The sequence below is a fragment of the Physeter macrocephalus genome, chromosome 4, assembly GCF_002837175.3.
Source record: "Physeter macrocephalus isolate SW-GA chromosome 4, ASM283717v5, whole genome shotgun sequence".
Taxonomy (NCBI): Eukaryota; Metazoa; Chordata; class Mammalia; order Artiodactyla; family Physeteridae; genus Physeter; species Physeter macrocephalus.
In genome coordinates this window covers 81,799,998-81,814,432 of record NC_041217.1, presented here as the reverse complement: position 1 = coordinate 81,814,432, position 14,435 = coordinate 81,799,998, and the positions used below count along the sequence as shown (strand labels likewise).

Below are 14,435 nucleotides of genomic sequence, written 5' to 3'. Positions count from 1 at the left end.
TTCGCGCCCCGGTCTGGGAGGATCCCGCATGCCGCGGAGCGACAGGGCCCGTGAGCCATGGCCGCAGAGCCTGCGCGACCGGAGCCTGTGCACCGCAACGGGAGAGGCCAAAACAGTAAGAGGCCCGCGTACCGCAAAAAAAAAAAAACAAACAAACAAAAAAAAAAAAACAATAAAAATATAAATAGACAAAGGTTTTTAAAACCCTGAAAATTGTGTCAGTATCCAAAAAGAGAGAAATTCTGTAATGGCCTATATGGGAAAAGAATCTAAAAAAGAGTGAATATATGTATATGTATAACTGATTCACTATAAGGTTTTTAAAACCCTGAAAATTGTGTCAGTATCCAAAAAGAGAGAAATTCTGTAATGGCCTATATGGGAAAAGAATCTAAAAAAGAGTGAATATATGTATATGTATAACTGATTCACTATGCTGTACACCTGAAACTAACAAAACATTGTAAATCAACTATACTCCAATAAAAAATTTTTTTAAAATTAAAAGAAAAAAACAGAAATTATCTTAAAAATATGTATGATCATACAATGGAATACTATGCCAGCACTAACATTATGTTTGTCAAGAATTTAAAGCTATTTAGTGACATAGGAACACTCACAATATACTGAAACGAAATAATCAGGAAACAAAACTATAAAAATTATATAAACCTAACTGGAAAATGTGATTTTATGCACAGAAAAAAATACTGGAAAGAGCTCTAACAGAACATTAACCATGTTTAGTTCTGGGTGGCAGTTCTTATTGCCTGCTTTGTCTTTTCCACATAGTCTAACATATTCCTACACGAGTGTGTTGTTACTTTGTGGATGAAATGCCCAACCAAGAATCAGGATCACAACACTGCAAGGCCGTTATGTATGACATGAGAGGTTCAGAAAAATCTAGATGGTTCACAAGGTTCTTTTGAGCTCTAACACTTCACTCATTCATTCAACACGCATTTACAGAACATCTGTATAGAGCTACGTACAATGCACCGACACTGGGGTCCCCCAGAATTAGACCCCAACCAAACGCAAAGCAAAGTTTGAGTGTGATGCCTCCTGGTGCCATTTGACTTGCCCTTTTTCTGCCTAAGCTTTTAATGGCTTCATATTCTTCCCTTTCTCCTCTTCCCCTTATCAAACCCTGCTCTCAACACAAAACTCAAACTTGATCAGATGGAAGTGTAATTGGATAGCAATGTCTTAAAAGACCGCTTCCCCCAGAGGGGCTTGACTAAGTAGGGATAAAAATTTTACCTAAAGGAACAAGGTCCTTGTGGCCAAATTTTAGGAAAAAGCTAGTGGGATGGAAAAAGATTTGGGAGCTATCAGAACCTTAGCTCTTGCGGTTCCCTCCCCGACCCTCGCTTATTTGTCTGGTAAATTCTACTCATTTTCACAAATCAATTCTTCCTTTTCATGCCTTCCACATCTCTCCCAGAGGGCGGAGTGCTTCCTCTTTCCTCTGCACTCCCAGAGGGCCTTATGTTGCCCTACTATTACAGTGACCCCGTTGCACTGTGGCTTTTCATTTGTATTGCACTGTAATTTCCACATCAGGCTATGAGCCACCTGAGTGCCTCACGTTCCCGGTATCCACGGCGTGCACCCCGAGGCCCAACCTAGAGTAAGTGACAGGTGTATGACTAAATGATCTGCATTTCAAGGCCCCAGGTCAGGCAGTGACCTCCTTACCCTGTGGATGGGGCTGTTTCTGGGTGTTTCAACGTCAGTCCTTACAGCAGCAGACAAAACATTGACCGTAGTACCTTTGGATTTTTTTTATCAGAATGGGATGGCCTTTATGTGACGAATTATGAACTTCTAATTCCTAACCTTCTAACCCTTAGAAATTCCCCAGGGTTTTCAACCTGAGGATGGCAACTCATCACCGGAGAGGGAAATCAATTTAATAGGTTGGGATTAGTATTTTTTTAATGAAATACAATAGTAGAATAGAAAATAACAATAAAATAGAAGACAAAAGTATTTTAAATCCAAGTATTCCCCAAATAATAATGTGTTGTCCTATGCAACTTTTGTTTCACCTGTGTATGTGTCTGTACGCATTAGGTCATAGTGAGTTATGATAAAAAACATGGACAGACACCTTCCCCAGGGCGGGGGGGATGAATTGGGAGATTGGGATTGACAGATATACACTAATATGTATAAAATAGATAACTAATAAGAACCAGCTGTATAAAAAGTAAATAAAATAAAATTCAAAAAAACAAAAAGAAGAAAGAAAGCCACCTTCCCAAACTATTGGGAGGGAAGGAGCCCGCCCTTTCCTGTGCTGTCTGCCCAGGGCTGAGATTTCACTGTCTCCTCCCTTCCTTCTATCCCAAACAGACACAGCTCTGGGATGGGCAGGATATTTTCCTTAGTGTAGGTTTGGAGTCCAGGGAATTAAGAGGACAAAATAGGCTTTTCTGACCACAAAGAAAACTTAGAGCTTCACATCTACCCTGTCTTATCAGCCATGGGATTCCTGGAACCAGTTTTGTCCTGGATTCTGAGGAACAGCCTGCACCTGACAGGTATCTCAACAAAGACCCACCCCTCCCCTCCCCGACCCGGAAGGAGGGAGCCCTATACCTCCCCCAGGGTTTGGACATTTGCATGAGCAGTGCCTCTGGGGCTCTGTGCCTCTCAGCTGATACAGATGATACAGCTGGCATCATCAGGCCCAGGCTCACAGGCTGAGGTACTCTATTTAAGGAAGACTCTTGAAATAATACTGAACAGGGTATCCACCAACTCCTTGTACATTGTCTCATTTGATTCCAGCAGTAACGCAGTATAGGGGCTAAAAGTGCCTTCACCTGCACAAGTAGAGTGATCTTGGGCAACTTAGCCTCTCTGTGCCTCAGTTTCCCCATCTGTAAAAGGGGGATACTAACTGTATCTACATCAGAGAAGTACTGTAAAGATCAAACCAGCTACCACATACAATCCCTGCACACAGGAAGCATTCAATAAATGTTGATTATTATTATTTAATCATCTCATAAGCCTGTATGATAGTTATTATTTTTTTCAGATTTATAGATAAGAAAATGAGGCTCAGAGAAATTAAGTAACCTGCCCTATGTCATGTGTCCAGTAGAGGCAAAGCCAGAATATAAATCAGGAACTCCTGACTCCAAGTTCTGTGATCTCTTTCCCTTAGTGATTTAGGAGTCTGTGGGGCATCAGACTACCTCCTGTGCTGAACTTCCCCCTTGTCAGTCTCTGCCGGGCACTTTTGGATCAAAGGTGGCTGGAAGTATGGTGAGTCCAGGGCAAAGCTCCTTCTCAGGATTTTCCTTGGAAGTACAGAATTCATCTTTGGGGGAGACAGATTCTTGGGGGAGTTTGTGTGTGTGGGAGTGTGTGTGTGTGTGTGTGCGTGCATGTGTGTTAATATAACAGGGAATCAGAAATGGGGTCATTGCTTGCACTGGCATTCTTTCTGAGTTCTAGGCTAAGTGGACAGTGATGAGCATATATGGTAGAATCCTTACACCTTCAATTAACTTTTCATAAATATGTCTCTATAATTGAGCAGGGCAGTTTGAGATGGAGATAATCATGTGAGTGAGGATTTCATGGGCTGAGCAGCAGCCGTGCTGTATGTCCTGGTTTTTTCCAGCCTGTAATTTTCCTGTATATATAGTACAAAGACCTAATAACGGTCCCTGCTTTTTCCTCACTTGTAACCCACAGAGGTTTTATGTCCACCAGAGCTCTCTGTAATGAACACACTGCCATATATAAATCCTCTGAAAATAGTTATGTGTATGATGATCGGGAGACAGAGGATTCTGCAATACTTTTTTAATTATCAAAGATATTTTGATGTGTTTGGGGTGGTTTTCCTGGATTTTATTACAGCCAATTTTTCTTGAGAATTAAAATGGGTTTTACATGGTAATTCTGTTCATCAGAGTCTTTGATTATAAAGTATGTCAGTTATGTCTCAATAACACTGGGAAAAAAGATTGAGCTGAGCTTTCTGGCTGTGCCGGTTAATAAACCGCTGTAGCTCTCCAGTAGTCCTTTTCACAGATTTGTGCCTGGGCTGAGCCGGACCTGGGGACTGATAAGGGATCTTGGTGCCTATTAGAATTCTTGGCACTCACAGGTGTTCCTGAGTGTAAGAGATCTGAAACTGTCCAGGAGGAACTGTGGGAGGAGTTCCTGGGGCACTCACTCAGGATTAGAGAACGGGTCCCAGCACCAGGTTTACCGACAGGCCATGTAATGCAGATGAAATAAGAACTGACTTCAGCATCTTCCCTGAACTCACACCAAGAACTTTCTGAGAAAAAGAAATATTCCCATTAATGAACGCGCAGTTAAAATCTTCCTACATCTACACTGTGCGATATTGACTAAAACCGAGTCACAAGAGAGGCTCATTGCTTAGTGATATTCCCCATCTGACCCACGAGGACAGGCAAGGTCAAATGACTCCTGCTTCATCAGGATCATGGGGAGACTTAACGGAACAAAGAGTAGGAAATTAGCACGCCGAATGAAACCTGCAAATAACCCTGCATTTCATTGCAGTCAGGCTTTTTAACAATAGCTTTAACATTCTCTGAGAAAAAGAGTAGCTGGAACTATTGCCCTTGAGAAATCAAGAGGACCATCAGATAACAGACTTTACATCTTTACAGACTATTATGCACCATGCAGCACATTCAATTGTCCCGTCTTAAGAGTCTGGACCCACCCCTGTTTTTCACACATCCCAGCTTTGCAACAAGAATATCTTCAGATTTGCCTGAGACTGAACTGGGGCAAGACTTCAGGATATAATTCTCAGCGCCCTCAGGTCCTCACATGCCGACCACTGGCCAGCTCCTGCTCCCTTGGACCACGTGATCTGGGGGCCCCCCCACTCACCTCCAGCACGATTTCTTTCAGTTGGAACTGTTTCTGCGCGACTTTATCTGAAGACACGGGCTCATGGTAGTAGAGGCAGAGCAAGTCGTATTTCTTCAAAACCTGCTTGAAGTTCTTCTCGGTTAGACTGACCACGCGGTCCTTGCCGTCATAGGTGGGGAAGTTCAGCCCCTCCTCTGCCCTGCAGGAGGACAGCAGGTAGACCGCCACCACAAACAGGTGGGTTCTCTTCATCTGGGCGAAATTTTGTTTTTCTTTCCCAGAAACACCGTGTGTAGGAAAGAGGCTGGTGCCTCAGAGGACTTGCTGGGAGCAGTGGGGAGCAGAGAGGCCGATCTCGTCTCTCTCCTTGGCCCTTCCTGGGCCCGAGAACCCCCTCTGCACCTTCCCCGGCTGCTAACTGTAATCGTAGGCTTGGGACGAAGCGTGCAGAAGCTCACACACATGCATGTGTAGAACCAGAGCCAGGCGAGGCGGCCCAGCCCCAGATACCTCGCATAGCTCTGCCCAGCCCCTGTCTCATCAGGAACTCCATTTTTAGGATGCAGTTGTTTCAGGCTAAAAATAAATCATGCAATGAATTAAAAAGTTAGATATGGCACTGTTGAGGGATTCGCTGATACAGTTTGTCAGGCCGGTGGAGGAGGTGGGAGGGAGACGGGGGAACGTGTGCACATGAAATAAGGAGGGTGGGAAGGTCAGAGGAGAGAAATTCACTCAGAGGGAGGAGGAGAAAAGGAGAGGAGAGAGATGTGGCACTTGGATGTGCACAGGGCCACTCAGACGCTATTGAATCGGTCTATTACCCCAGGGAACTATTTCAGTCTGTCCCTTCCTGGCAGGCTGCTCATCCCCTACCTACTCACTGCTGACCTGGGGACCAGCCGGACCCCCAGGTGGACTTGACGTTCTGCACCTGCCTTTTCCCTGGCTGGCCATTGCGCTGTGTCCCCGTGGCTCTGCCGGTCACTGGGCGAGGGATGTAGGGTCGCCCTTTCTCCACGGAAAGCGCTCCAGGAGCCCAGCCCACCCGGGGTCGCAGTTCCTCTCCTTCGGCCCCTGCTCACAGCTGAACGCTGCTGGCGCCAGGAGGTCCTGCCCCATTACAAAATTAAATAAAATTGGGCTTCCCTGGTGGCGCAGTGGTTGGGAGTCCGCCTGCCGATGCGGGGGACACGGGTTCGTGCCCCGGTCCGGGAAGATCCCAAATGCCGTGGAGTGGCTGGGCCCGTGAGCCATGGCCGCTGAGCCTGCGCGTCCGGAGCCTGTGCTCTGCAACGGGAGAGGCCACAGCAGTGAGAGGCCCGCGTACCGCAAAAATAAATAAATAAATAAAATAAAAGTTCAACGGTCTCCCTCAGAAGTCCTCTTAACGCTTTTCGCTATCATCCCCGTCATCTTTCTTTTTTAACATTAACCCCCAATGTATCATTTTTGCCCTTTTCCTCTTCATTAGAGACAGACTGCTGTAGAGAGTCCAGGAGCTGGACAGATCCGAGTCCAAATCCGTGCTCTTCCTCTTAATGGCTGAATAGACTTTGACGGGTCACTCACCCTCTCTGATTCTCAATCTCCCGCCCCCACCGCCACGCCCACCATGTAAAATGGGGATAATTACGACTGTATTGTAAGGCTTGGAACACAGAGATGGAAAGGCATGGTACAAAGCAGTTACCCAAACACAGCAGCTATTATAGTTACTTCATTCTTCCTGGAGATGGTGGAACGTAGGTTATTATAATAATTACTTCTCAGTTTCTAATAGTAATGGTTTGTGAACCCTTTTCTCTCTGCCTTCTTGAATCCAGCAGGCAACTGGGGCACACGTGATTAGGGCTCATTGCACAGGGGAGCTAACTGAGCTTCAGGGAGCTCAGCACCCTGTCAGAGATCGCATTATCAACTGCTTGAGTGAGGGTTCAGCTCTGCCTTGGAGCCTGGTGCTCCTGGGTGCTTTCACTCTGATGGGGCAATTCCCCCACAGACACGTCTTTTCTTTTTTTTTTTTTGCGGTACGTGGGCCTCTCACTGTTGTGGCCTCCCGTTGCGGAGCACAGCCTCCGGACGCGCAGGCTCAACGGCCATGACTCACGGGCCCAGCCGCTCCGCGGCATGTGGGATCTTCCCGGACCGGGGCACGAACCCGTGTCCCCTGCATCGACAGGAGGACTCTCAACCACTGTGCCACCAGGGAAGCCCCGAAACGTCTTTTCTTAAGTGGCTGCATCTTTTTTGGTCAAACAACAGTCCACCTGTGTCCTTCCACTCTTTAGAGTAGTCTAATGGCTCTCATGATTTAGGCCAAATTTTTGTCTTCTTCTGGTTGGAAAATCAGCTTTGTAAATAGCAAGGACTCTGTCCCATACAAATTTTGCAGGGAACAGAAGGAAAAAAGAAGTTCAGTGACCTACATGAGTGAAAGCAAGCCCCTCTACTGCGGCCAGAGGTCCTGATGCTGGCAGCCAGGCTGACGGGAGTTGTCTTCAGGACAGGTTCATGTCCAGGAAGCCAGGACCTTGGGGAACCCCTCGCTGAAACCCATGACAGCATTCAGTTCTTTCTGATGGTGAGTTCTCTAGGCTTTTAAAGATAGAGCCAAGAATAGCCATTCTTAGATGTGGTTAGCTTTTCAGGTCACTTGTAAGCATGCGAGATCTCTGCTTTCTTTAGAAAATTTAAGGGGAAAATGATTTTTGAGTGAAACAATGTATGTCTTGTCTTTTCAAGGTCAGCTTCCCAAAACTGTTCCCAGTTGTCTCAATCTCATTGGCTTACCTTTATTTAGAATTTGCTCCACTTCTCTTAATATATGCTTTTTTAAAATGTTACCAAAAAACTGAGAGATGTTTAAAGTCAGAGTCTTTGAATTTCCCACTGACTTGCAACTGATGAAAAGTACCAGGGTAAAGGGATAATTTTTAAAAATTCAGTTTAGCCCTCAAGTCTGGCTTATGACCAACTGTGTATTAACAGAAAAAAAGCTCCAGTGTGGAAAGTTCCTGTCCCTAAATCCTGGCTCAGTTTGGGGCCTCCAAGCCCAGCCCTGAGGATGGCCTGGCCACTCACACGTGTTGTGGTGATCAGGTTTTGCACTGTCCACCCACACCGAGACACGGGGGCTGAAATGCGTGCCCCCTCTTAGTAAGGTTAGGTTTGCATGATCGACTTTTTATGTCCCAGACATTTTTTTCTGACTGCTTTTTATTGTTTTTGTTTTTCCTTTGCCTTCTTGCTCACCAACCTTAATGTATTTATTTTGTAAACAAGGGATGCTTCTGACATGTCTGAGTCAAGTTGGCATCTAGCAAATCAGCTTTTCATTCCAGTTTTAGCAGCTACCCAGGTCAGGGTGTCACCTACACATGCCTAGTTTATGCGACCGTGCTGAATTGTACATGTATCTTTATGTGCCATTAGCAGGTATTTTTTGTCTTTGTTTTTAAACAAGAAAGGATAAAACAAAAGAAACAAATCAATATAAATGTACGTTAACTATTGTCACAATATATGACATAGGCCCCTTGTTTTTGCTAACAATTTCCAGTCCCTCACTCCAAGTGGCCACTCCCTAGAATCCCATATTCTAACCTCCCCCTCTCATTTGTTTACCCTTGACAGGTGGCAGGGACCATTTTGCATATATTATTTAACTGGATCTTCACAATAACTCGTTTTACAGATGAATCAGGATTTGAAGCCATGATCTTTCATTTATTTGTTAATTAAATACACTTTTACGGGGCACCTTCTATGTACCAGACACTCTACTGGGTACTGGGGTTGGACACATTATTCATCTGAACTCACTGAGTTTACATCTGAGCGGGGAGATGAGCAATAAATAATCAATGTACTTAAGGGGTATATGTGTGTGCACCCGTGTAAAATAGGACTTCAAATAGAGGCACGTGCTCCAAAGAGCAGTTGAGAAGGACAAGGGAGAGCCTGCAACAGTGGGTGGGAGGTGGCCCTTTTGGACCGGGGGTGAAGGAAAGCGTCTTCAAGGAGGGAACCTAGGAGCAGCAGGGAGGGCAGGGGTGAGGGCAGAGAGCAAGCTTCTTCCAGGGAGAAGAGGTAGGTGCCTCCGCACTGAGACCTACAGGGATTCCATCACTAGGAGGCATTGCATCCACCTCCTCCTTCCTCCGACGGAAGCATCAGTTTTCTCTCTCAGACTTTTTTTGTCTGTTCATAAGACATATGGGCTCACACCTACATGGGTGGGTCCACAGGGTAGGGAACCTATCTGAACGACTCGGAGGCAGCTCAGAGAGAGCTGTGACCCGGAAGTCAGGACCCCTGGATCCTGGGCTGGTCTGACACAGCTCAACCCAGCTGTGTGACCTTGGTGAGTTTCCTCACCTCTCGGCCCTCACATTTCTAATTTGTGGAAAAGAGGGTCAGACTCACTGGTCTCCCATGGCCGCTTTCTGGCTCTAAACTTCTAGAATTTGTTCTGCCCGTAGAATATTTTCTTTCCCAGGAGAGACCCTGGCACAGGCCACAGGTTTGAGGAAGTTCGTTGACTGTTACCTGCGGAAGAGGGTTTGATGGGCATGACTCTCACAAGTCCAAGCTTGCCTCTCCTCCAAGGCAGAGGTCTAGGACTTCAGTGCCTCCAAAAGCCCCTTCTTTGGCTAAAATACTCCACCCAGTGGACAAAGCGGAGCATGGCATCTTTCTTTCTTTGAGCCCATTCCTCCCATTCTGCTGCGTCACGGGCCGGAGGGAGTCAGCATGCTGGCCTGGAAGAGAAAGTCACAGAAATGCCTGGGTCTACAGCCGGGTGCTCGAGGCTTCCTCTGGTCAAATCAGAACAGTCCTGTCAGCAACCCCAAGGCCTTCCTTTTCCTCTTGACTCTGAATATCAGGCAGCCCCAGGAGCCTTCCCTGGTCCCCAGCACCAGAAAACTCCTAAATAGAACCGAGCAGAGAAAGATCAATGCTAGGTTCAAAAAGAGCTAGGTTGTATAACCGTCCAGATCTTAACGAATGTCGCTTCCTCAGGGAGGCCCTCAGGGTAGACCAGGAGCTGACATTCGCTTCCCTTAGGTACCAACCATAGTTCTCCTTGGGAACATCCCTCCCGTTGGGGATTCTTTCTTCCCCAGCTAGACTGAGCCTTATAGGAGCCGGGACAGCATCTGTTCAAAGTATTCCTTGAAACTGGCCTTGCCAATAGTAGTTCTCATTAAACATTTGTTAAATAAATGTGAAGCACTAACTTTGTACCAGGTCTTATTTTAAGTACTTTACAAAATTTAACTTATTCTTCTTAAAAACCCAGGAGGTTGATAGTTTTAGTATTCCCAGATGGGTAAGCAGAGGTACAGAGAGGTTAACTAACTTGCACAGGGTCACGTGGCTAGTAATAGCAGAGCTGGGGTTTGAACCCAGAAGGTAGACTTTGTGCTTTGTTTCTGTTTTCTCTACCACTTGCAACCACAGCTAGATGCCTCTCACAGGGGGCTCATGAAGTCCCTTGGACAAGCCAGAAATTGCTTCAGAACAATAAATGGTTGCCCACAATGTGAGACTGCTCATTTGTGGACATGTTCTGGGTTTCAGCCCTGTACTGAGTCACCTCCTGTGCTTTCTGTGTGTATAAGAGGAAAAGCAAGAAGGGAACTAATGTTTTCAGTGCTTGCTATGAGCTGGTCATTGGGCTCATTACATTTTATACATCATCTCATTTAAAATTCTATCAGGCTAAGTATTATTCCTTCCATTTCACAGATGAGGAGACTGGGATTCAAGATCAAGTACTCTACCAAATTAATACAGCTGATAAGTAGCAGAGACTGGATTTGGACCCTGTTCTGTCTGGCTTGTCATGACCCCAGGCTATTCTGCATAAGGGGGGGGACCCTTCTCTGTCTCCTTCAGGGAAAAACAAAAATAGAAAAACTTAGAGAATATTTAAAGGACAAGAAAATAAAAAGAAACCAGCTTTTTTTTTTTTACAAGAGAGAAAAGAGGAACAATTGGAAAAAAAGAGAAGAAAGAAAGAAAATGAGAAATTTAGTTCAGAAAAAAATGTACATGAGAGCAGATAAAAGGAAAGCTTAAGGTTTATTTGTCCTGGAACTAGAAGGAAATATAGACTTCTCAGGGAAAGCAGTAAAAGAACAGAAAACCAAAACCAAAACCAAAAATCATCTGGATATAGAGGTTACGTCAAATGTCCAAATGGAGATTGTGACGGGCGGAATACTGCCCCCTCGATCCACTCCCCAAGATGTCCATGTCCTCACATTTCCATGTGAACTTCAGAATCAGGTCATCAAGTTAAAAAAAAAAAGTCCATTGAGATTTTGATCGTGTTTAATATGTAAACCAATTTGGGGAGAATTGACATCTTTATAATATTGAGCTTCCTCAAACATCAAAAGGTATATCTCTCCATAGACTTATGTCTTTTTTTATTTCTTCTGGCAGTTTTTTGTAGTTTTCAGTATCCATGTCTCATAATACCTTTTGTCAGATTTATCTGATACTATTTCATATTTTTGATGGTATTAAAATAAAAGGTTTTTAAATTTTTGATTTCCATTTGTTTGGTACTAGTGTATAGAGAGACAACTGATTGTTATATGTTGATCTTGTATCCTGTAAACTTGCTAAATGCACTTATTCTAGAAGATTTTTGGAGATTCCACTGGATTTTCTACATAGGTAGTTATGTCATCTGTAAACAAAGATCGAAGATTTTTCTTTCTTCATTTGAAATTAGGACACCTTTTGTTTCTTTCACTTGCCTTACTGCACTGACTAGGACCTCCTGCATGTTGCTGATGGTCGTGGGAAGGGTGGACATCCTTGACTTGTCTCTGATCTTAGGAGAGAAAGATTCAGGCTTTCACTACTAAGTATGATAGTAGCTGTAGGTTTTTTATGGATGCCCTTTATAAGGTTGAGGAAAGTTCACTTCCTTTCCTAGTTGGCTGAGAATTTTGATCAGAAATGGGTATTGAATTTACTTTTGAGGATGGGTGCTGAAAATACTTTTTCTACATCTATTGAGATGACCATATGGTTTCTCTTTTTACTTTGTTGATTTGGTGAATTAACAAATTGAGTGACTTTTGAAAGGTAATTTAACTTTGGATTTCTAAGATAAAGTCCATTTGGTCATGATATGTTATCCTTTTCATAAATTTTGGATTAAATTTACTAAAATTTTGTTTAAAATTTGTGTACCTTTGTTCATCAAGGATATTGGTCTGTAGTGCTTTGTGAAGCTCCAGATTGCCATCCAGTATTTTCCTTCCACCCAGAGAACTTGATTTAACATTGCTTGTGGTGCAGGTCTGTTGACGATTCTTGTAGCTTTTGTTTGTCTTAAAATGTTTTCATTTTGCTTTCGTTTTTGAAAGATATTTTCACTGGATAAAAGTTCCAGGCTAACAGTTTTTTTCTTAAAGTCGTTGTTCTACTGTCATCTTGCTTGCATTGTTCCTTACAAGCAATTGCTGTCATCCTTATCTTTGTCCCATTGTATATAAATATTCTTTTTCCCTATGGTTGTTTTTAAGATTTTCTTTTTATTGATAGATTTTTAGCAATCAGATTTTTAGCCTTGGTTTAGTGGCTTGGTTTTCTTCATGTTTCTTGTGCTTGGGGTTTGTTGTGCTCCTTGGAACTACGGGTTTATAGTTTTCATTAAATTTGTTAAATGTTTGACCATTTTTTTCAAATGTTTTTTCTGTCTCCTCTCCCTCTTAAGAACTCCAACTACACATATAATGAGTCACTTGGGGTTGCCTCACAGCTCACTGATGCTCTTTTCATTTTCTAAAATTCTTTTTCCCTCCTGTGCTTCATTTTGGATAGTTTCTATTGCTAAGTTTTCAGGTTCAGTAGTTTTTTCTTCTTCAACATACAATCTTTTGTTAATCCCAGCCAGTGTATTTTTCATCTCAGACATTATAGTTTTCATCTCTAAAAGTCTGATTAGGTCTTCCTATATCTTCCTTGAATTAAATTTTTGAAGATATGGAATATAATTATAATAACTATCTTAAGATCCTTGTCTGCTAATTCCAACATCTGTATCGATTCTGGGTCAGTTTCAATTATTATTATTCTCATCATTATGGTTCATATTTTCTTGCTTCTTTGAATGCTTGATAATATTTGATTGGCTGCCAGACTTTGTGAATTATTTTTAAAATGTTTATAAATCTTCATTTATATATAAAGTGCTTTATTTTTAAATTTCGTATAAGTCTTAAACTTTATTCTGTAATTTTTTGGAAACAGTTTAATCCATTCTGGTCTTAATTTTAAGATTTTTTTTTTTTGGCGGGACCAGAGTAAATTGAAAATTGAAATTTGGTTATGGATTATACAAGCAAAACTAGACAACAACTGCTTTTATGATAATGATGTGGGTCATTCTTGTAGATTGCACTTATCTCAACAAATTAATTTTTATAATTTTTTTAGTTTATTTCTAAAGAATTATAAAAGCTAAAGGTATAGCAGTGAGATTATGCTAGGATGCAAGTAACAAAAAGCCCATGCGAGCTGGCTTAGGTTGTATTACTGGAGGCAGGGAAGGCTGTAGGGTTGGTTTGATTCATCTGCTTGACAGTGTCATCAGGATCTTTTCTGGTTTCATCTCTCTGCTCTGCCTTCTCTTGTCTGAAATCCTCATCATATTATTGGCTGTGCCTGGTTGTTGATAGCTGACTGCAAACCACTCTTGGCCTTCATGCTTTCTCTTCCACTTCCAGGAAGACAGGGTGGGTATTTTTCCCAGAAACCACCAGCAACCATCTTCTTTAGTCTCCTGAGCTAAAAGTAGGTCACATGCCCACCTCTGAAAACTAGAGTACAGGGGGTTCACTTACAGTGAATCACTGGGACTCTGGTGGGGTCAGCTTCCCTCAAAGCCCTGGGCTGCCAGGAAGGGGTGGGATACCCAAACAACACTCAGTGTCAGAGGAATGTGGGGAAGCAATCACAGTGTCAGGCTATTTATAAGTACTTTGGAACAAATAATACAGCATAGGTATGAGTAGTCTATTCCTAATAAATAAAAACCCCAATTCATTATAATTATGATAGTATTTTTTGGATTCCAACTTTAGAAATTTTGGATATTTCTGGATATTTAAATTAGGATTTGGGTCAGATAAATTATTGGGGAGTTATATATATAGATCACCTCCAGATGCATTCACAGAATTAATGAATACTTATATGCTTCCTCTTAATGTGTGTTTCAGCACCAATGTCCCTTGTATTTCTTGTCTTTGTACAATAGTGCATTATAGGCACAAATTTGAAGGCGATGACTAAAAATAAAGATTATCGAAAGCTCCGCAATAGCCAAAACCATGGTGGCAGCTGAGGGATACTCTGAGTGCCTGAGTCAGGAGCTGGCTTATCTGACCCCACTAAGGGGCATGTACACTGGTATTTAATTGGAGGCTCCCAAGCAGTTTTATTTTAGGTGGCAAGATTTTAAGTTAGTATTTTAGGTACTAAAAAGAACAAAATTGGGGCTTCCCTGGTGGCAC

General features: G+C 43.0%; 1 protein-coding gene across 1 annotated transcript in view; it reads right to left on the bottom strand.

Moving 5' to 3' along the window:
- CASQ2 (calsequestrin 2) overlaps positions 1-5,362 on the bottom strand; it is a 64,696-nt gene extending 59,334 nt beyond the window's left edge. The window contains exon 1 of the mRNA XM_007101665.2: positions 4,909-5,362. Coding sequence (XP_007101727.1) covers positions 4,909-5,142 — 234 coding nt within the window. The 5' untranslated portion in view covers positions 5,143-5,362. The remainder of the gene's footprint in view (positions 1-4,908) is intronic.
- Positions 5,363-14,435: the final 9,073 nt, after the last annotated feature.